The 19,745-nt window shown below is 51.5% G+C and overlaps 5 protein-coding genes across 5 annotated transcripts; 3 read left to right on the plus strand and 2 right to left on the minus strand.

The window, feature by feature from the left end:
- The first annotated feature begins 46 nt into the window (after positions 1–46).
- BJY04DRAFT_179628 (uncharacterized protein) lies at positions 47–4,175 on the plus strand. Its single transcript, XM_073709928.1, has 3 exons — positions 47–3,337; positions 3,387–3,575; positions 3,624–4,175. Exons 1-3 carry the CDS (start codon positions 698–700, stop codon positions 3,777–3,779), a joined length of 2,985 nt encoding a protein of 994 aa, XP_073575790.1. The 5' UTR covers positions 47–697; the 3' UTR covers positions 3,780–4,175.
- Positions 4,176–5,572: 1,397 nt separating this feature from the next.
- Positions 5,573–11,531, plus strand: BJY04DRAFT_214168 (uncharacterized protein; the record flags this gene model as incomplete). The annotated part of the gene is made up of 6 exons (XM_073715142.1): positions 5,573–5,852; positions 5,904–8,785; positions 8,924–8,985; positions 9,038–9,938; positions 10,005–10,200; positions 10,249–11,531. 6 exons carry the CDS (start codon positions 5,573–5,575, stop codon positions 11,529–11,531), a joined length of 5,604 nt encoding a protein of 1,867 aa, XP_073575791.1.
- Positions 11,532–11,857: 326 nt separating this feature from the next.
- Positions 11,858–14,312, minus strand: BJY04DRAFT_179632 (hemolysin III family protein). The gene is made up of 2 exons (XM_073709929.1): positions 13,824–14,312; positions 11,858–13,767 (listed from the first exon to the last, which is right to left on the minus strand). Exons 1-2 carry the CDS (start codon positions 13,992–13,994, stop codon positions 12,442–12,444), a joined length of 1,497 nt encoding a protein of 498 aa, XP_073575792.1. The 5' UTR covers positions 13,995–14,312; the 3' UTR covers positions 11,858–12,441.
- A 310-nt stretch (positions 14,313–14,622) lies between these two features.
- Positions 14,623–17,468, plus strand: BJY04DRAFT_205216 (phosphatidylinositol-glycan biosynthesis class S protein-domain-containing protein; the record flags this gene model as incomplete). Its single annotated transcript, XM_073713569.1, has 4 exons — positions 14,623–14,969; positions 15,028–15,271; positions 15,705–15,953; positions 16,020–17,468. The coding sequence occupies 4 exons, from the start codon at positions 14,623–14,625 to the stop codon at positions 17,466–17,468; spliced, it is 2,289 nt and encodes a 762-aa protein (XP_073575793.1).
- A 117-nt stretch (positions 17,469–17,585) lies between these two features.
- Positions 17,586–19,611, minus strand: BJY04DRAFT_179638 (uncharacterized protein). The gene has a single exon (XM_073709930.1). It carries the CDS (start codon positions 19,159–19,161, stop codon positions 17,755–17,757), a length of 1,407 nt encoding a protein of 468 aa, XP_073575794.1. The 5' UTR covers positions 19,162–19,611; the 3' UTR covers positions 17,586–17,754.
- Positions 19,612–19,745: the final 134 nt, after the last annotated feature.

Consider the following 19,745-nt stretch of genomic DNA (forward strand, 5'->3'; position numbering starts at 1 on the left):
GACTCCGTCCACGCTGGGTGCCATCGATGTCTCGGAGGTAGCGTCTGAGAAATTGGACAAGCCCTCCTCATCTGGGAACGAGACTATCTTCACTCACGTGAACCCGTTTGAGCAATTGGCTGCTGTGTCACGGAGCAGAACTCCACAGTCGCACCTTCGTGAGGAGAGCCCGGCTGTTGAGGTTTCGGAGACCGAAAAGGTTAATGTTACTGCTAAGGTTGAACCTCGTGCTGCGCCGGCTGCTAAATCCGGACGCCCGACATCCCCTCCTCTGGAAGAAAATCAGAAGGAGGCTGTTGCGAACGTGGTTGACAGACTGGTGGACCAGATAACCAAGGACGTCGACGAGTCTTTCCGGAAGCTCAGCATAAAAAATGATGCTTCCCCAGCTCCGGCTGTGCAGGAAGACACCGTTCAGACTACCCTTGTATCCACCACCACCGCGGTTCAGGATGCCAATGGCGAAACTCAAGTCTTGAGAGAGACTACCGAGGAGATTGCCACGTCCACCGAAGTGAACGACAAGGCGAACGGCCCTGGAGACGCCCTGGCGGATAGCTGGGAAAGCGCTGAGGATAGTGCTGAAAAGGAAGAGGAACGTATTGTGTCTGTTCTCAACTTCCCTCTCAAGCCATTCATTTCCATTGTTGTCAAGCCTTATGCTGGAAAGCTTCCGACCTTGCGCGACGATGGAATCATGGATATTGCTCGCCTGAAGAAGGACTTTGATCAGCTCGACCGTTCCTTGACTTCTGCTAGTCCGGACTATATTGTCTACGCTTTGGCTAAAAACGGAGGAATGCGAATCATTCGCCAGGAAGATGGAAGCGACAAGCAGGTCCTTCGCTCTACTCGCGATCGCGTCTTCAACGTTTCTGTGTGCACTTCGCAAGCTCAGAGCGGCTCATCCGACGACCAGGCCGTTCTCGGTATCGGTGTCAGCGGTGCTGTGTACTGGGTCTTAGTATCCCGCGGCGATAAAGATCTTTTCGAGCAGGATGCTTTGGAGAGTGAGAGTCTGATCTTCCCTCCTTTCCCGGCGTCTGACGAGAACACCTCCGGTGGCCAGCTGAAAACGCGGGCTAAGCGGAGCTCTCGTCACCCTGGGTTCTTTGCCATCGGTCGGGGCAAGAATATCTATGTTGTCTCTCCGCAGGCTGCTACAAACCCTGCCTACGGAGTCTCCGGAAACAACCGCACTGTGAACACTGAAAAGTTCTTCAAGGAGCGTGCTTTGAAGATCTCCACCGGAAAGGCCGGAAAGGACTTCGTCTTCAGTGACGATGACACTGTCATTGCTTCTCTTGACAAGACCGGTCGTCTTCGTTTCTGGGATATCCGTGAGGCAGTCAACAACCCTACCACCACCGGATTCAATCCTTCCGAGGTCCGCACTCCTTTGAGCACGTTTGTCACTGGCTCTCCTACGGAGAAGTCGTGGCCCACCTCTGTCCTTTTCATCGATAAGCTGCGCCCTTATGTCAAGTCTATGGCTCTTCGTTACGTTCTCGTTGGACTGAAGCAGAATCACACCTTGCAGCTCTGGGATATTGGGCTTGGCAAGGCTGTGCAGGAGCTCAAGTTCCCTCATGAGAACGAGTCGGATGCCATCTGCAGCGTCGCGTATCACCCGTCGTCTGGCATTCTCGTTGTCGGACACCCTACACGAAACTCTATCTACCTTGTTCACCTGTCTGCTCCTCGGTACAACCTACAGTCCATGTCGCAGGCTTCGTTCATCAAGCGTGCCGCCGAGAAGGACCCCAGCCTTCCCAAACCGGAATCAACCGCATGCCTAAGCGGCATTCGCGAGATTTCGTTCGCGTCCAAAGGCCAGCTCCGCAGCTTGGACCTCCTGACCATCAGCAAAAATGCTGCTGAAGAAAATGGTCTCTTTGAGCTTTACGTCATGCACTCTCGTGGTGTGACATGCCTTAACGTAAAGAAGGAGGATCTTGGCTGGAGTCAAGATAACAGAATCATTCGCCCTGTCAACGCTCTGGAGGAGGGACACATTGAGATCTCCGACCTCCAGACCTTCCCCACTTATGTGGCCGATGAGCCGTCTATTAATGGTGACTCAACCGGCACTCCCACTAAGGCCACACCCAAGGAGTTTGTCAAGACTCCTGAAGCTGCTTCTGAGGCTGGAGCTGGTGCAGCTGCCGGACCAAGCGTTCTGCGCACCCAGTCTCCAACGAAGCCAGCATCGAAGAAGAAGGTTGATGAGCCTCTCGATACGGCATCTGCGGGTACTGTTGCCACTGCAGCCACCGCGGCCACCGGAGCTACTGCCGACAAGCCCGACAAGAAGAAGAAAAGAAAGGGTACCGCTGGTGCTGCTGAGTCAACCAAGAAGGAAACTCCTGTTATCGCTCCTAGTCAAATTCTTTCTGCTGTTGACCAGTCTAATGGTGAGGCTGCGAGTGTCGGTGCTCAGCCCGCTGCCGCTCCTGTTACTCAGAATGGTGTCGGAGCCTCAGCTCAGGACTGGAACAAGCACATTGAGGCCTTGCAGGACGGAGTTACCTCCGAGTTCAACAAAAGCCTTGGCCGTGAGATCGAAAGCCTCTACTCTCGCTTCGACGAAGAGCGACGCAGCTGGGATGCCGCTTCTTCCGCCAAACAGGACCAGGTCTTGCGCTTGGTCTCGAGCACGCTCTCTGAGAATGTGGAGAAGAACCTCGCGCGTATTGTCACCGAGGGCATCAAGACCGATGTTGTCCCTGCGCTTGCTGACCTTACTTCTTCCGCTGTCAACAAGCAGTTGAACGATGTCCTCTCTCAGCAGACTGGCGGCATCATCTCGAAGGAGCTGCGCCAATCTCTGCCTGAGGCTGTCAACCGCGCCGTGCAGCAGCCCGACGTGGTCAAAACCATCTCTGACGCTGTTAGCCAGAAGTTGAATGCTCAGGTCGAGAGTCAAATTACCAAGGCTGTCCAGGAAACCATCACGCCTGCTCTTAAGACCTTTGCAAACGTCACCACTGACAAGGTTGGCAAAGAGGTGGAGAAGCAGGTTCAGGCTCAGATGAAGCACTACGAATCTCAGCGGCGAAGGGATGTCATCATCATCGAAGAGCTCAGCACATTGGTTCGTGGCCTTTCAGATACAGTTTCTGCCATGGCAGCTGCACAGACTGGTTTTCAGAATGAAGTCCTCCGTTTGAACCAGGTTATTGCCGCACAGAGGGCGCCTGAAGAGAAGCCGGTTGAGAGAGCGCCTCCTGCCATCTCTCCAGCTGCGGCCCCTGAGACAAGAAGCCAGGCTGAGATTGAGATTACCGACATCGCCCAGCTTATGAGGGACGGCCGATATGAAGAAGGCTCCGTCAAGGTTTGTTCCGTCTACACTTATTTGATAGAGTGTTGCTAATACAATGTAGTGGCTCCAATCTGAGCAGCAGGCTGATCTGTTTGATCACCTCTTCGTCCGCATGAACCCGGGCTATCTGAACTCGCTCTCCCCAATTGTTGCCTTGTCGGTCGGTGTTGCCGTTACTTCGTCTCTGCAGACCAACGTTATGGACCGCCTCTCCTGGTTGGAAGTTGTCCTCCAGACTGTTGATCTTAGGGTATGCTCTTCTTCCTTACATCCACAATGCACAAGCTAACCTCCACAGGACGCCGACATCCGAGAGGTCGCTCCCAAGATCATGGAGATTCTCATCCAGCGCCTCGACACCCTCTACATGACCGTCGCTAAAACAGCGCCCCATGATCCTATCCTCCGCAGGATTCCCCCTCTTGCCCGCCGGGCCCGCGAGCTCCGTGGCTAAGCTAGGCGCGGCTCGACTAATGACACGACTTGCATGTTGAATGCGTTTTGCAACTGAAAAATTCTATCTTAATGACGGTTATGAATCATGCATTGGCGACATCAGCATGATATGGATTGAATTGAGATGAAAAACGAAGGGGAGGGGCGGTTATGCTTTCTTGCCTGCGTGTATGCATATTATGCGTTGTGCCACGGTGCGCTGTTGGTTGGATGGCACATGGCCTGGGGTGAACTGGAATTGACTGGGATTAGTTATGGCAATGGCATGCCGCGAAATCAGGGGATTGATTAGCTTACCGCATATCATAAACCTATGGTTATGTGGCTTAGATACGATCTACGATCTTCAGCAATGTCACATAGGCGTTTATGGACTTACAGTCGACTCCCAGCAGTAGTTGCATACTTTAACTACTTTATGACTATGTAGCCCATTAGCCCACGGTAAGTGAGCCCATCGGCCATGCATGTGAACAATCACCAAGCTACTCTCAAAGCTGACCTACATATTCGATATTGGAAACGCAAATCGGTATGAAATTATCTAGGTCCAGGCACGAATGCTTCACTGCGTGGGCACCTCTCCCAGCCCCTAAAATGCAGTGTCAGCCCTATGGACTCGAGTCCTAAGCTCTTAGCGTCCCCCACTTGCAGAATGCCTGCTCTAGTTTAGCGCAGCGCCGATCTACCAGGCACCCTGCGCCTCAGCCGTACCGGGTCCGCAGGCCGCATAGCTCGTCTACCTCCCATCCCACTTCGTTGGTATTCGCCGGGTGAGTGTAATACTTGTATTTCGTGGCCCCTGATGCGGGTGGTGATTGCGCATTGGTGCATGCTTGTAGGTTTGGGCTTGGGGAGGGCTACCACTAGGTAGGGTCGGTTCAATGCGATCTGGAACAATGCTTGCGAAGCCGGGAGATCTTTGAGGTATCTTTGAATGATGTTCGGCCCCTTCTGACAGTTAATATCGATTGTGTACCTGTCGAGGACTACTGTCTCTACCTTGAGAGTGGCGCCAGGTTTGGGGTGTGGTGATGGGAGCCGTCGTTCCTTTCTGTCTGGCGACTGAGGCACCTGTCTTGGTCCTCAAAGTGAGATCTTCCCGATTGAGAGTGAGTCGAAATTGAGAGCGCTAGCTCTCACTTCACAAGCTCACATTGGTATAGCATCTTTCATTGTCATTGAGCTCTCACTTGCTCCCTCATAGCTCTTGCAGTCCTCGGTGGTGAGTTCTCGCTTCATTCAAACAAAGACTACCTATGATCAGTCTCGAGATTATTCTCACATCACTCGATCTAAGCTCTTCTTAAACCTTCCCTTTCGTCAGTTCTATCCTCCTTTACTAGTTTCCCTCTCTCACCTTCTTACATCTTCTACAGCTTCTCCTCCTTCCATACCTTCCTCCATCTACACGACCTTTCACACCTAACCTACCGTCGTCTTCCTTCTGCTCTCCTACAGTAACTTCTGTACTCCCACTTTTCACCTTTCTCAGCTCTCCGTGCCTGGTCACATCTCTCCTCTCTTTCCCATCTCCCTTGTCATCTACAAGCTTCCCTTCTCTTCTACACAATAATCATCTTTCCTATTCGGCGCCCTTCTTCACCCCTCTTATAACCTCAATCGACTTTCCTCTTCATATCTTTCTTCTCCATCTGTCAGGCTGCTTCAACTGATACTCTTACTGGGGATCCTACTCTATCCCTCTTTCTCTTCCTCGGAAAGACCTTGCAGCCCAACGCAAAGAACAAAAGTTCCATAACGATATCAGTTTTCTACATCGCTCTCAATATGTATCCTGAGACTTTCTCCTACATCTTCCATCATGTCATTCTTCCGCCGAAGCTACCAGGTGCACCGGAGCCGAACGCTGGTATTCTCGAAAAACGGTTAATGATGCTCGTCAAAGACAGCCTCGATTCATTCCTCGGAAGTAGGTCCCAAGAAATCAAGGACAAGTGGCAGCCGATAACCAACATGCTTCAGACCTGGCTCAGAATTGACTCTGGAGCTGATCTGAACCGCCACCAAGAGGCCCTCGTGGCTATTTTGGGAAATCTCCGACAACAAGGTATGTCTTTTGTTTCATCTGATGAGGACAGTGTTAATAAACCCTTCACAGGGGCAATTACACTCTACATTGCAGAGCAGAATTGTGGCTGGATTGCGTTCTATGATTCTGTCAAGGAGGAAGTCATCATTGATGCTTTCGAAGCATCTGCTACCTCAGCAGCTGTACTTCAAGCAAAAGGCACCCTCATTCGTTGTTTTCCCGGCCAGAGTGTGGCGTTACCCGCGGATTTGATTGACGATTCCGAATTTTGCAAGTTTTTGGCACATCCCCTGTGTCGCCTAAACCTGGAGGCCGTCCGAGATATGTGCCCCAAGGCACCTGCGACAAGGAACTTCATAAGGGAAACTCGTGACACCGTGGACCCGGGCTTGGTCACGGAAGGTCTGATGGTCCCTCTTCTGGCTTTTGGGGAAAATAGGACCTGGAAGTCCTTTGAGAAACATGTGCGGGAAGAAGTCAATTATAACGGCAGAAGCATCCTTCCATGGCGACGCTCACCTTTGTGGTTCGTCATGAAGGTGGCAATTCAAACCATCATTTACCGCGTGTTCCCAGACAATGAAGGCCACGAAGAGTACAAAAACTTCATGCTCTACTTTGCGGCTGAAATCGGATTGATTGCTACAACCCTGGAGCTTGAAAACCTTGCGGACGTGTTGGCGATGCTGCGAGCGAAAATCGCTCGCCGAGTCCAAAAACTACAAGACAAGGCTTTCCAGTTCGTGGTGCAGCAAGTCGGCAATTCTAACATGGAGATAACGGGGCATTTGCAGCGGCTACACGGAGCGATTCAGGCTGACGCTTTGAAAGACGTTCCTGCGATGTTTGGCCCTGCAACGGATAGCGACTTGGAGACAACGCTAACGGCTTGCATCGATAAGCTCCACGAAGCAATGCTAGATGAACCATCAGCAACGAACTCAGAGTACCACGGTTGGCCTCAGAAAGAGCGAAAGCGACGGGTAACAGCCGACATACCGGAACTGAAACACGGTGATGATCTTTCATTGCTTGAGTTTGAGGACTGGGTAGACACAAAATTGCAGGGCTGGATGGAAAACGCCCTCAAAACAAATAAGTCTTGCTCCGACGTCGCAGACTTAATCGAAAAGTACTCCGTACATGCGAGCGAATTGTATACGCAGGACCCTGTGGCTAGATCATGGATGATTCTCAACATTCTGGAACTGTGGGTAGTCCTCGATAAGATGTGCATCGAGTTCCAGCCATTGCTCAGGCACTTTACCCCAGAGCTTCCAGAGCGGATCCTTGAGCCGCTGCTGCTCCCACATCGACGCCACATGGAACGCGCAGAAGCAGTCGAGAAGTATATTGCCTCAAGGGTTGGAAAATGCGATCCTAAGGAATGCAATTTAGAGGACTGCGGTCCCAAGGAGAGCATCTTCGCAGATCCTGGTCCCCGTACATTTGCTGTTCGCTACTTCGATCAAACGCATAGTTCTAGATCGAAGCGAGATAAGATCATCAATGATGCCACAGAGGAGCGTACAAAACGACATAAAGAGTGGGAAGAGAAGTCGAACACGTACCAAGACTTGATCAACCAGGCAACAGATTTGTTGCACGATCATGAGTATGCTGAGTCCAATGTCAACGTCCATATCGAGTCCTGCAAGAAATGCCGGCTAGAACTGGAGGCAAAGGGACTGCAGATCGAAGTGCACGAGTGGCCACTTTCTGCACACGAGGATTCCATGAAAAATATGATATTCGAGCTTCAGTGCCCAAAGTGGTTTAGTTTCTACCGCGATATCACTTGGAAGATTGTGGACGACTATGGCAGACCGCAAAAGGTAGTGCCCTCGAGCAACGACATGGAGCTCCTAAATTATCCTGCAATCAAGGAGTACGTTCGTACAGATCGGACCCCGAGACTAATGCTAGCATCGAGAACCAAGACTTGGGTGCAAACTCACTATCAATACCAGAAGTTTCCAGTTGGCTTTGAGGATATCACAGTGGCCAGCGGGCTCAGCTTCTTTCTGTGGGACAGTACAAACAAGGTTTGGACATCAACCCGCCGCAGTCTTCCACGACCCAGCGTTAAGCATCTATGTACCTTGACCGTGCAATCTGGGCCGTATTCTAGCCTACAGTACGCAGTCGAATCCAGCCATCACGGTCAAAATAAAGTGCTTGCAGATCAACGCGACTGCCATCCCGATACAACCCTTCATGAACTGTGCTCTTTTGGTCTGCTCCGCGCTGGCGAGCGGACGCAGTGGTACAATGTTGCCAGATATTTAGTGTCCCCCGACATGTCAATGTCCGAAGAGGCCGTCTACAAGCTATTCTGCCAGGCAGCCTGGGAGCTCGGGTCACCTCTCCTCAACACATCACTCAGAGAGGCACATGTGGCTTTTGAGGAGTTGGAGTTTGTCTCTCGGCTCTTGGAATCTCTTGGGAGGAAATTGGAAAGCATTGGTTCGAATTGGAATGCGCACTACACCCTCCACATACTTGTCATTCTGGGACTTCGAACCTTAAGCTTATGTCCGCAATCAATCCTTGTGCGCGCGGCAGACTTCTTGCGACGCTGCAGAAAGGTGGCAGATAATTGGTGCAATCATATTGCAGCTACACTAGTTGATGTTCAGGGAGAGGAAAGCACGGGGCTATATGCTTTACTTTTTCAGATTGGAGGAATCTGTCTCTGCACTTACAGTGTAGAGGCCGAGCACCTGGCATTGGTCCTCGAAAGCTCCGAGGACCTCAAAATCCTGGTGGAAGCCTCCATCAGATTCTCAGAGAATACCCCACAGCCAGTTGAGCACCAACCCCCCGAGACAAGAGCTATGGTCTACCAGGTCACGAGAACTCTCTTCCATGCGGAACAGCAGATAACTGAACTGATTCGAGCCGACTCATCTGGTTTGGACAAAGCCCTGAAAAAACTGCTCCCTATCTTCGTATATCATCTCCTTGGGTCATCGATACTGGGGATAACAAGGGATGGGTAACAAATGAATCACCTTCGACAAACCAAAACTATCGGCAGATGATCGAGTACTGTGTACTGGATGGAGAGCTACTCATAAATGGCCAAGGTTCAGGAATTCTGCCCGGAAATTACGCCAAACACTCCGTTTTCCAACGGATATTTGGACAAGTAAGAAGGCCATCTCACTCTACCCTCACTGAGCATAAGCTAACGTGGCAAGCGAATACTTCCCGTCAACACTTCGGACTTACCAGTATCAAAATTTATGTAATTTGGATATTCGGCCAGATGACGAGACTGCCGTTCAAATCTACTTCATAGGAAGTATCGTGTGGAAGAGATTGTTAGTGCTGCGAGGACTCTTTGCACATGAGATTCTCCGATTTTCGTTCGCAAACAAGCGCTGGCTTGTAGACTACGGAATTCACCCCTCACGCTGTTTGCAGGCGGTCCCATTTAGGGCCAAGGGTGTACCTTCTGAGAACTCAGAGTTTGGTCATACAGACGTGGCTTTGACGCTGACGTGTCTGAGCTACTATTACCAAGGTCTATCCGAGGAACAAGTGATGCAATGTTTCCAGCTACTGACCAAGTATAATGACCCACTAGCTGAGTACCAACGCTGGATCAAACGCAGCCAGCACGGTCTGCCAATTGACCTACACTCGTTGAAGGGGGTAAACCTCAAGGATCGGCGTGCTTTTCATGAAAAGCTCTATCCCCATCTCAAATTTCAGAAAGGCATTATTGACTTCTTTCTCTCTCAGATAGTCTTCCCAAAGGAGGCACGAGAGTTTCCCTATAAATTCTCAGCAACAGCGTGGGACATCCCATCTAGGCCTGGCAAACCTCTCACCACGGGCTTCAGCGGAACGAACGATAATCGTTATCTACTTCCCAGGTCGATGCCTCAAAAAGACCTCCCACATCTTCAGCATACCAATGCTATGGTTTTGATTCAGCTTTTGCGGAAGGAAAATAGGGAATGTGTCCTCGCGGAGGATGAGGATGGACAACAGCTATCTGTCGCCGGCTTGCTGGGCCTAATAAGCACCCAGGAACGTTCTATTCAGGTCATAATCGATGTTGGGGCACAGATCTTGGAATTGACAAATCAGGACGTTGCACAATTATGGCTCTCCAAAGTACAAGCCGGCCGAGCTGATGCGGCCATATAATACAATGAGGAAGATGAGCCTATGGTTATTGATCGAGAGGACTATACGGAGAGACTCCTGGAGTCCCCCTACCGAGGGCGTATGAATCGTTGCTTGGTGTTTCTGGACGAACATCATTCAAGAGGCGTGGATTTGAAGCTACCGCAGACATACCGAGCAGCTGTAACTCTTGGACCTCGGTTGACCAAGGATCGGCTTGTGCAAGGTGAGACTCCCCGTAATATGTGACTGGATGTCTACTAACATGAGGAAGCATGTAATCGGATGCGGGTACTTGACAGCGGCCAATCTGTGGCGTTCTTTATCCCTGTCGAGGTCAAACATAGACTAGGCGCAACTTCGGCGATGATTAAATCCTTTGATGTTATTCGATGGGTACTGGACCAGACTCATGATCAACTGAAGAAGATGCGGCCTCTATGGGCTCGCCAAGGGCTGCAGCATCTCGTTTCTGAACAGATTTGGAGCGATTTCGAAGCAGGCGAGAGCAAACTAACGGACATTACGCCTCGGATTCAGGAGACGGATGCGAGATCTCTATCTCAGCTTTACACGCATGGCACACCCCTGGATATCCACACGGCATTCTGTGAGCTTGCCCAGGATGATATAATAGCCAGTGAACTTTTCGACATATGGACGAGATCCAATCGAGCACACGCTGGGCTCGGCGAAGAACAGGAACGCGAACTCGCGCAGGAGGTCGAACGAGAACAGCTGCAGCAAATCTGCTATCCACCATACGTCGAGTCTCGGAAGCATCAGTTGCATAGTGATCTTAGACACTTTGTCAAACATGGTCACTTCCCTGAGATATACTGTTCCGATGCTGTTATACCTGTCTCCGAATGCATATCACGCACCACCGCCGCTGAATTCAAGGTCCCTGATAAAACCTTCAAGGGCCTTTTTGCGACGGTCGACTTCCTCGAGACAGTTTACCTCAAAGATACACATGCGGGTGACGAATTCGTCAAACCAGTCCACTGGGTCCTCTCCACGACCGAAAGTCAGCAACTCTACATCATCTCGCAATACGAAGCCAACCACCTCCTCCCAGCTATTCGAAAATCGCAAAAGACGGCACTCCACATGTACTGCCCTCGGGTGACCCGGAATATGCCATCGTGCAGCAAATTGGATTTCCTGACCATTGGAAAAGCCCAGCAGGGTCGTCCATTCGGCCAACAAATATCCACACCCGAGATCCTACGAGCCCTCGAAATCTTCTCCGGGAGCCTCTATTTCGACACATTCGCCGAGTACCGAGACGCATGCCGGTTCTTCGGTTTCAAGATGGACCACTCACCATCCCATCACGCCCTCCAAGGTCTCGGGCACATTTCGAGCGAGGGATTCGCCAGTGAACCCGCACGGGAGCTCCTCGGGTGGCCTGTCGACTGCCCATTCGCAGAAAATCCATTGCCGTTCCTGAAAGCCTGGTATAGCATCCGCATGAAGGGGCAGGGCTTTTCGGCGTCCCATATAGGCTCAATTGTTGAGGCGAAGTTTTTGACGGAGCAGGGGCAGTTTTGACTTACTTCGTTTCGACGATCTTTTGACATTTATGCTGCTACTTATGCTAAGGGCTTATTGAACCTGAGCTGGGTTTGGTCTTGGATGGAGGACTGGAAGATATCTTGGGGAAGATCTGCTCGCATCTCTTGGATGACTTAAAGGCTACTTGGTGACTTGAACCATCTAGAGGGGGGAGAACGTCTGGTATCCATCTGCTATCTACTTGCCTCACTTTACAACTTGCAAACAGAAGTTCTGTTCAACCAAATTACGAGGCTACTCTAGATTTGATCCTTTTCCTGACTATCAGATAGATCAAGGTACAATCTACTCTTTCACTCTGTTACAGTGTTAAATTTTCTATATTTATCCCATAGATGCCTGAAGTTAGCGTGACGAAACTTGCAGTGAACAAGATTAGAAAATGCGGTCTCCAAAACAATAAATATAAATAACGTCCAAGAATAACCCTAATCAGCTAGGTGAGACTTTAGACTAGAGTATAGGAATAAATACTAAGAATGTGCGATCGAATCTGATAAAAAAATTCTCCAGGAAGTGTGAAGAGAGAGAAGTGAAGTAGAAGGTAAAAATCCAAGCATCCAAGAAACGCCGCCCATGCAAGGAAAAGATAAAAAAGTAAAAATTCTTCTGACCCGGCTTCTGTCCAACTTTTTCCAACGTTCTCCATGCGGCGTCTAGCCATGTCCTATACCATCGGGAGAAGCAGCCGGGATCATGTATAATGAGGTAAAGGCATCTAAGTCTAATTGCCTGAATTTCGTTCGTCCATTTTTGTACGGGAAGGCAGTGTCGTATGTACATTGTGCCATTTGTTTTATGCGTGTGACGGTTTCCAATTCGAGGATAGCGTAACGCGTTTTCGACTGACGCTAGGGTTGTGCCATATGCAAGGGTAACGAGGTTTCTAGGACGTAAGGTTCGGACACTCGCCCTGCGCACGGAGGAAGGCATTGGCGAAGAGATCCTGCATAGCGAGGTAGTGGAACAGAATGCCGCCAAGGACAGCAATATGCCAGATATTGTGGCTTCCGCCGCAGTAGTCGAAGAGACCTGGGCTCCAGCGCTCGGGCACCTGGGAGGCGTAGACGCAGGCGCCGATGAAGTACACGAGGATGCTCTTCATGACGGGGGCGTAGAAGTAGAGGCACCAAGCGAAGCCGCGGGTGTAGGTCAGTTGGGCGAGAGGAGCGAAGCCGGTGAGGGCGAGGGTGACGTAAAAGGCAACGCGGATCCAGGCGAAGTCTGCGCGGTTGAAGGTTGGGTGCCACGGGAGGATGACACCGCCGATGCCAAGGGACATGGTGAGCAAGATGTAGATCCAGCGGGAGGTGGGTTCGCAGTAGAAGGCCGTGTATTCGGTTGTCACGATGGAGGCGGCGACGAGGAAGGAGATTCCCGTGTAGTCGACGCAGGCGAAGCGTTCCATCAGTGGTTGATTGGCGATGCTGTTCATTGTATGCCAGAGTGTACTGCAGACAAGGCATTTGCATGCGGCGAAGAAGAAGACCGCCGCGACAAGGATGTCAGCTTTGGTGCTGAGGTGGAAGTTGGGGTTGAGGGGGTAGAAGTAGAAGGCGATGGAGAGGACAATGATAAGGCCGATTAGGTGTGACCAGATGTTGACGAGCTCGTTGGAGAACTTGAACATGGAGGTAAAGCAGTCCATCGGTGAGGTATGAAAACGGTAGCCTGAGAGGATGTGAGGGTTAATCCGCCAGGGCGCAGGCAAATCTGAGTAGCCGATCAAACGTTTCTCTTTGGCTAGGATGATGGCCTGGTCGATGCTTTCGCGAAGAGCATCTTTGACCATGCGAGCCCGCTCCATACCCTCATCCATGACCTCTTTCGCTTGAACCAACGTTGAATCGACGGCCTTCCAGCCATCGTCTATGGCACCGTAGACGCCGCGGCCCCTAACCGCATGCGCACGGCTCTCCAACTCGGTCAGGAAAGACTCCATCAAACGAACGCCGGCTTGAGCCTTCTGCTCCAACGTTTCCTTGGTCGCCAACGCATCGTTATAGCGATCTTCCAAAGTCTCCACCAGGATCTTGGCTCTCTTCTTGCCGCCGCCCATCAGCTCCCCGGAGGCATGGGAACATGAGTCCCTCACGGCTTCTAGTGTTGCATACGCCCTGCGTAAGCTGGTATCAATCTGGACAATGTGCGACCGGCGGTATTGTTCGATCCAGTGGAGACGTCTCTCCAGTTCCGTGAGGAAGAGTTCGACCTGGCATTTTGTTAGGAGAGTCCTGTGACAGCATGTGATTGCGATTCTGGACCTACCCTCAAGAAGATAGCGTCCGCATCATAGTCACAGGACAACTTCCTCGCGGTATGGAAAGAGTGTCTTCGCTTGCGATCTCGGAGCAGGGCGGTCTCCTCAGAGGGAGTAGCCGTGGAGAACGCGGAATCGAGATAAGACTCGATAGTGACGGATTGTGTCGAACAGGCCATGGTATAGATATAACCCACGAGCGCCCACCCTGAGAGGTTCAATTGTGCATATCCTGGATTGAGAGCGTCAGACAAGGCCGGGTGGCGGGTGTTTGCTCGGGAATTGTGTCGGAAGACGGCAGAGCGAGAGGAGAGGTGACTTACAGGACTGCGATAAGGGGGAGAGAAGAGAGATAAGAATGGAGGGAATAATGGAGGAGGGGAGTGAGGTATTGAGGGAATGGACGTCCTATAGACAAGAAGCGAGGAGAGAGGAGAGAGTGTCGAAGGCGACCAAGAGGAAGAGGAGTGTTGAGAGTTGAGAGTTGAGGAGAGGAGAGTCCGGCGGAGGTTGGTGCAGAGTGGGGAAGGCCTCAATTAATTAACGCCCAGTTTTCGTCTGGCAACGAACTTCTCCGACAAGCACCTTGGTTTGTCTTGGTTCCATCGCCAAAGGTACGCCTTCACAAGCCTTGCATGTCATAAGGCTGGCCTCCTGGTGATCTGCTGCTGAAGTCCAATCCATTGGCGCATTTTCTCCACGTTCACATTCGTCCATCCCACCACTCCCCCTCCGTCGAGTCCAGTGCTTCTCTCCGCCATCGTCATTCGCTGTTCTCCCATCATTTGCCATCTTCTCTTTATCGTCATGGCTGCGACCGCTATCAGAGATATCGTCTCCGACCCCTCCTTGCTGCCTGTGCTGTCCACTGCCGCCGAGACCCGGGATCTGTGCCAGAAGCTCTTGTCCTTGTTGGACCCTTCACTCGCACCCGATCAGGTCACAGAATCGCCACAAACGGTCCAGAAGCACCTCTTCGCGCTTCTCGCGCAGCTCCGAGGTCAAAATCGCGATGCTATCTTCCGAGTTCGCGACACCAAGCAGGGGACTGCGGAAGCCCGACAGGAGATCGACCGGTTACATCTGCAGCTTCAGAATCTGTATTACGAGCAGCGACACCTGACCGGAGAAATTGCCGCTTGCGAGTCTTATGAGTATGCTGCTACCACAAAGTTTATGAAGCCTTCAGTTGCTAATTGCCCGACTTAATAGTCACAAGTACCGGTCGCTTCCCTTGATCCCGTTGGAAGAGTTTCTAGAATTACATCCGGAACACCGTGACTCGAGCGAGCATGATCTGATGGTCGCGCGGATCAACCATGAGCACGCCGAGCGCGAGAAGCTTGAACAAGCGCGGCAGGAACTCCTCAAGCGCAAGCAGGCGTTAATCACGGAGAACAACAAACGCAAGGAAGATTTGGCCAGCTTGGATCAGGATCTTGAAAAGTTCATCGATGTACGTTGTTGCGCCTTCTCGGGATTCCAGAGCATTGCTAATCATTGTCTCCAGGCTGCGAAACCTATCCAGAAGCTTTTCGAGAAGGAATATTAGCTCCAAGTTATCGCGTTGCGGAGTTGGTTTGGTTGGTTCATTCGTCATGTAGGGAGTTTCGGCGCCTCGGTGTGATACCCAGGATAATAATATAGATTCTCGGTCATATAGACAATAATTCATGTCTGATTCTACTTATATACTATGAAGATCTGTCATAGGTGGGAATCGTGCCAGTAATAAGACTCCTCCGCGGCGTACTGTAGCGAAATTGAGCTCTCCGCCTTCATCCCGCATCGCCAGCGACCATCTGGCTTTCAGCTCTCAACCTTCTCACCCCACAATCCACCTCCACTTTCGTTATTACTAGTGGCTGTGGTGATTTGCTTGGGATGAGAATGTCCTGCCTATCATGAGTGCAAAAACTGAAGACGCCGGGTCTTCGCAGACAGAGATGACTCCCAAAGCCTCCGCTTCAACACTACCCCCTCCGGAGAAGTCCAGCGCGATACAGACGCGGTCCAAGGTCGTAGCTGCGTTTTGGGCCGTTATCCTCTTCTTAGGCCTTCCAATATGGTGGAAGACAACCTCTATCTATCGCGCTGAATTGCCTGTCCAGGAGATGCAGGACTGGGCTGGCGGAAAGGTAACCCTTATCCCGACTTCTTAACGCTACGGAAGAACTCCTAGCTAAATGCAATTTATCAAGCAGAGCTGTCGACCTGTATTTCCGCTTGAGATCCGATTTGAGACCCCTTCACTGCCAGAAAACGAAGCGCAGCAGCTCCTCCGCACAACTCAGCACACCCTAGACGACCTGAACGAATTCTCAGCCCACCACCTGCGGTTGAAGCTAGCCGAGGAGGAGGCTCAACTTGCGACTGAGAAGGCCGATACGGCGCTGACGGTGCGCCTTCTGGCGCAGGATGACCTTGCGAGCCCAATTTCCCACCTCCATGCTGATACCACAACAATCGATGTGTTTTATCCTCCGAGCCAGAGTCCACCTCCGTCCTCTTCCAACTCGCCCCTTTCGTCGTTCATTGCAGGAGAACTACAGCGTTTATTCGCGGAGGAAAAGGCAATCATGGCACACATCCTATCAGCAGCAGGTGCAAACGCCAATGCCCCTCCGCCATCCAACAGCCAGGCACAGCAGCAGATTTCCCCGCAACTTGCGGAGAGCATCACGAAGCGGCTACGGCGGTCAATGAAGTACGCGGAGACATACCATCTCTCATTCTCCCTGTTCACTCCCGAGTCCGCTCCCTCTTCATGGGACATCGAATCCGCCGTTCATGAATATATCTCCCCCCTCATCCGGGAGCTATCCCCAATCAGCAACTTCACCGTCGACACCCAAGTCCAGCTCTACGCTACCTTCTCCCCTACAACCCCAGCCCCTTCCTACGACGAAACTCAAAACATCTGGACGCTCAACGAGGAAAACCTCAGTTCCTTCATCAACGCCGCCGAATGGCCCTTGAGCCCCAGCATCGGCACGGGCCCAACAATAAACTTTATCCTCTACGTCCCCTCCGCAACGCAGTCCCCGCTCCTCGTGAAGGAAAGCAAAGCCACAAGCTGGATCATTCCGCAATGGGGCGGTGTCTTCATCCTCAATCCGCCTCTCTTAATCAACGAAACACCAACAAACCCACCGCATCTTGCGCGTGAGTCCCTCCAACCTGCTTTCCTGACTTTCTCCCACCAACTCCTCAATCTCCTGGGAACACCATCCACACCAACATCTCTCCCCTTCCGCCTTCAAACACTCATCCGTATCCGCGCCGCTACACTCCTCCTCTCCGCCTCATCGACAATGGGCTCCTTAGCCCGGTTGACCGAATCCCTCCCCTCAATCCCGATCCCAGCGACAGTCGCCTCGTCCGTGTCAACAACCCTCAGTCATCTTTCCTCCGCATGTTCCGACCTCCAGAAGGGCCGGTTCAAAGCCGCATTAGCATCTGCGCGCGTCGCCGAAACAGAAGCCGAGAAAAGTTTCTTTGAGAAGAGTATGGTCGGCCAGATGTACTTCCCTGATGAGCATAAGGTTGCGGTTTATTTGCCGCTTTTGGGCCCCATTGGCGTGCCCCTTGTGCTGGGGCTGTTGAAGGAGGTCAAGAGAGTTGTGACCGGGTGGAAAGCTAGGCGGGGGTAGAGCTTATGGTGGAATTTAGTTACTTGTAGTATATAGTTCATTTCTATTTATTTAGGTTGGTAATAACAGTGATAATTTTTATAGCGGCAGTTTGATCAAATATGTTTGTGCTAGTCTATGGTCTTGACGACTATGCTCGCTTATGCTCAAATTAATTGTCAAAAGTACAACAAATGCACGCTTGTCCCAGCCAAAGTACACGCCATGCATCTAGATATGAAAAACCAAGAATCGAACGCTAAATATAACTGCGACATGTACAAAAAAGAAAAATCAATAAACAAAATCAATAAGGCAGAGGCTTCCTCCTCGAGGTATTCTGCACCGGCGGGAGCAAGAACCGCTGATTCGCACCAGTGGCAGTACTACTCGTCTTGTTATTACCACCATTTGCTGAAGACTGGGCCTCCATCTGCGCTTGAGCTCGATCCAGGATCTCCGTTAGAGTCGTGTTTGGCCGGTCATCTGAGTACGGTGCCTGATTTATCACGCCATTGCTATTGAATACACTAGGAGGTGTATACACGCGGATACTCTCGGTGCTGGGTTGGCGTTGACGAGGAGGTGTCATTGGATTAGGGTGAGGGTCAGGGAAGGGTACGATGGTGGGCACAGGCGGCACAGCTGGGATATCATCTCCAGTTGCAGGGTTTGGTTTTGGGCCTCCGCCAAAGAGGCTCTTCACACGGGATCTACTGCGTTGCAGGACAGAGCGTGCACCCTCGGAGTTTCGCCTGGGATTCGTGCGGAGGAGGAAGTCTGTGCGGAAGGAGCTCTCGTCAGAGGGGATCGGGTCGGATATACCCATCAGCGTGCCTGTTGATTTGCGGTATGTGTTTTGGGCGACTTTCTCAACCGGTGGGAGGCGGTTGCGTTGATGTCGCCGGATGCAGACTGTTAGGAGGAGGGCGGCTACGGCGCCGAAGACGGAGCCCGGGAAGAAGCCTGCGAGGACGGCGTTTGTGGGAAAGGCCGGGCAGGTGGTTTCTTCTGAGACTATATTACTGGTGCTGTTGTTGTCTGAGGCGGCGGAGTACTGGGAAAGGGTGGGTGTTGATAGGGTTATGACTGTGGGGGAGGCGTCGGGTGTTATTGTTGATATGGCTCCTACGTCGGGGTCTGTGGTTTCGGGTGTTGTTTGGGTGGTCGTAGTTGTGGATGAGTCTGTGATGTCTGCGGTTTCTGTTGAAGGCTCTTCGGTGGTCGTAGGTGTGGAGGTAGGAGTTTCTGTGGTTTTTGTGGTCGTGCTCCGTGTCGAAGTGGAGGATGAAGACGAGGCTTCCTCCATGGCGCAGAATTTGCCCTGGCAGGTGTATCCAAACGGACAGCATGACTTTCCACAGGAGGGCAATTCATCATCTAACCGGGTTGTCTTGATGACATTGTCTGGGTGCAAGCTGGCGTCTTGTTTGCTAATGTCGCAAGTAATCGGCTCGATATAGGTACAGTCTTGGCCATCTGGACAGCAGATGACTGAGCTTCCACCGTCAAGGCCGACGCAGGTTGACCCAGAAGAGCAGCAGAAGTCATCAAGCAGTCCTGCACCACTGCACTTCTGAGAGGAGCCAGAGCAGGTGTCAGCCCGCTTTGGGTGCAGACCTCTTGCATGACTGGCGGATGTGTTTGCAGTCATGATCGTGAGGAGCATGAGGATAGAATGCCTCAAAGAGGCATGGCGAGTACGTCCTGCCATTATGATGACTCCAGTAGATAGATAGTCTTAGATGTAGAGTGCAAGATGTTGGAAGAGCAAACAATATGCTTTCAAAAAGAAAATGGATGATTCAAGCCCTGCACAACGGTATCAGAATGAGACAAAAAATCACAAGACAGAGAGAAAAAGGTTGAGCAGGCTGCTACGGGGCTTGCCTGATATTTGACGCCGAGAAGGTTTTCTCCTGAATCATATTACAAAGTGAACCCAACACCAGGCTGCTGTAGGCGCCATGGTCCCAGAATAGAGACACCAGATGGAGCTCATAGTTGCCAGTCAATCAGGGCGAGCGAAGAAGCGCCGAGCTGATTAGTACTATGGGGTTTGTTCCGGATCTGCACGACCACGCGTCATTCGGCAGACATATCAAGGCGCTTAGAGACAAGCTAGCGAGCAGAATCAAGCGTCAATGTCCAGAGAACAGAGCGAGAGACCGAAATAGATGCTGTTTGCCAGGTACAAGGGATCTCCCGTCGCTGATTGGTTCCTGTTGGCGCCTTGTTACCTCAGCCACGCTAATCCCAATTGGGCTCCGCTCTAGAAATTCTGCGGCTTTGCAGGTT

Source organism: Aspergillus karnatakaensis (assembly GCF_047715665.1).
Source record: "Aspergillus karnatakaensis strain CBS 102800 unplaced genomic scaffold BJY04scaffold_5, whole genome shotgun sequence".
Taxonomy (NCBI): domain Eukaryota; kingdom Fungi; phylum Ascomycota; class Eurotiomycetes; order Eurotiales; family Aspergillaceae; genus Aspergillus; species Aspergillus karnatakaensis.

What these genes read in the sequence shown, in the direction of transcription:
- BJY04DRAFT_179638 (XM_073709930.1), bottom strand. Translation starts at nt 19,161, where the DNA reads ATGGCAGGACGTACTCGCCATGCCTCTTTGAGGCATTCTATCCTCATG.
- BJY04DRAFT_179632 (XM_073709929.1), bottom strand. Translation starts at nt 13,994, where the DNA reads ATGGCCTGTTCGACACAATCCGTCACTATCGAGTCTTATCTCGATTCC. An exon ending in CGGACGCTATCTTCTTGAGG is followed by an intron (nt 13,768 to 13,823) that starts GTAGGTCCAGAA and finishes ACAAAATGCCAG; the next exon opens with GTCGAACTCTTCCTCACGGA.
- BJY04DRAFT_179628 (XM_073709928.1), top strand. Translation starts at nt 698, where the DNA reads ATGGATATTGCTCGCCTGAAGAAGGACTTTGATCAGCTCGACCGTTCC. An exon ending in ATGAAGAAGGCTCCGTCAAG is followed by an intron (nt 3,338 to 3,386) that starts GTTTGTTCCGTC and finishes AATACAATGTAG; the next exon opens with TGGCTCCAATCTGAGCAGCA. An exon ending in TCCAGACTGTTGATCTTAGG is followed by an intron (nt 3,576 to 3,623) that starts GTATGCTCTTCT and finishes TAACCTCCACAG; the next exon opens with GACGCCGACATCCGAGAGGT.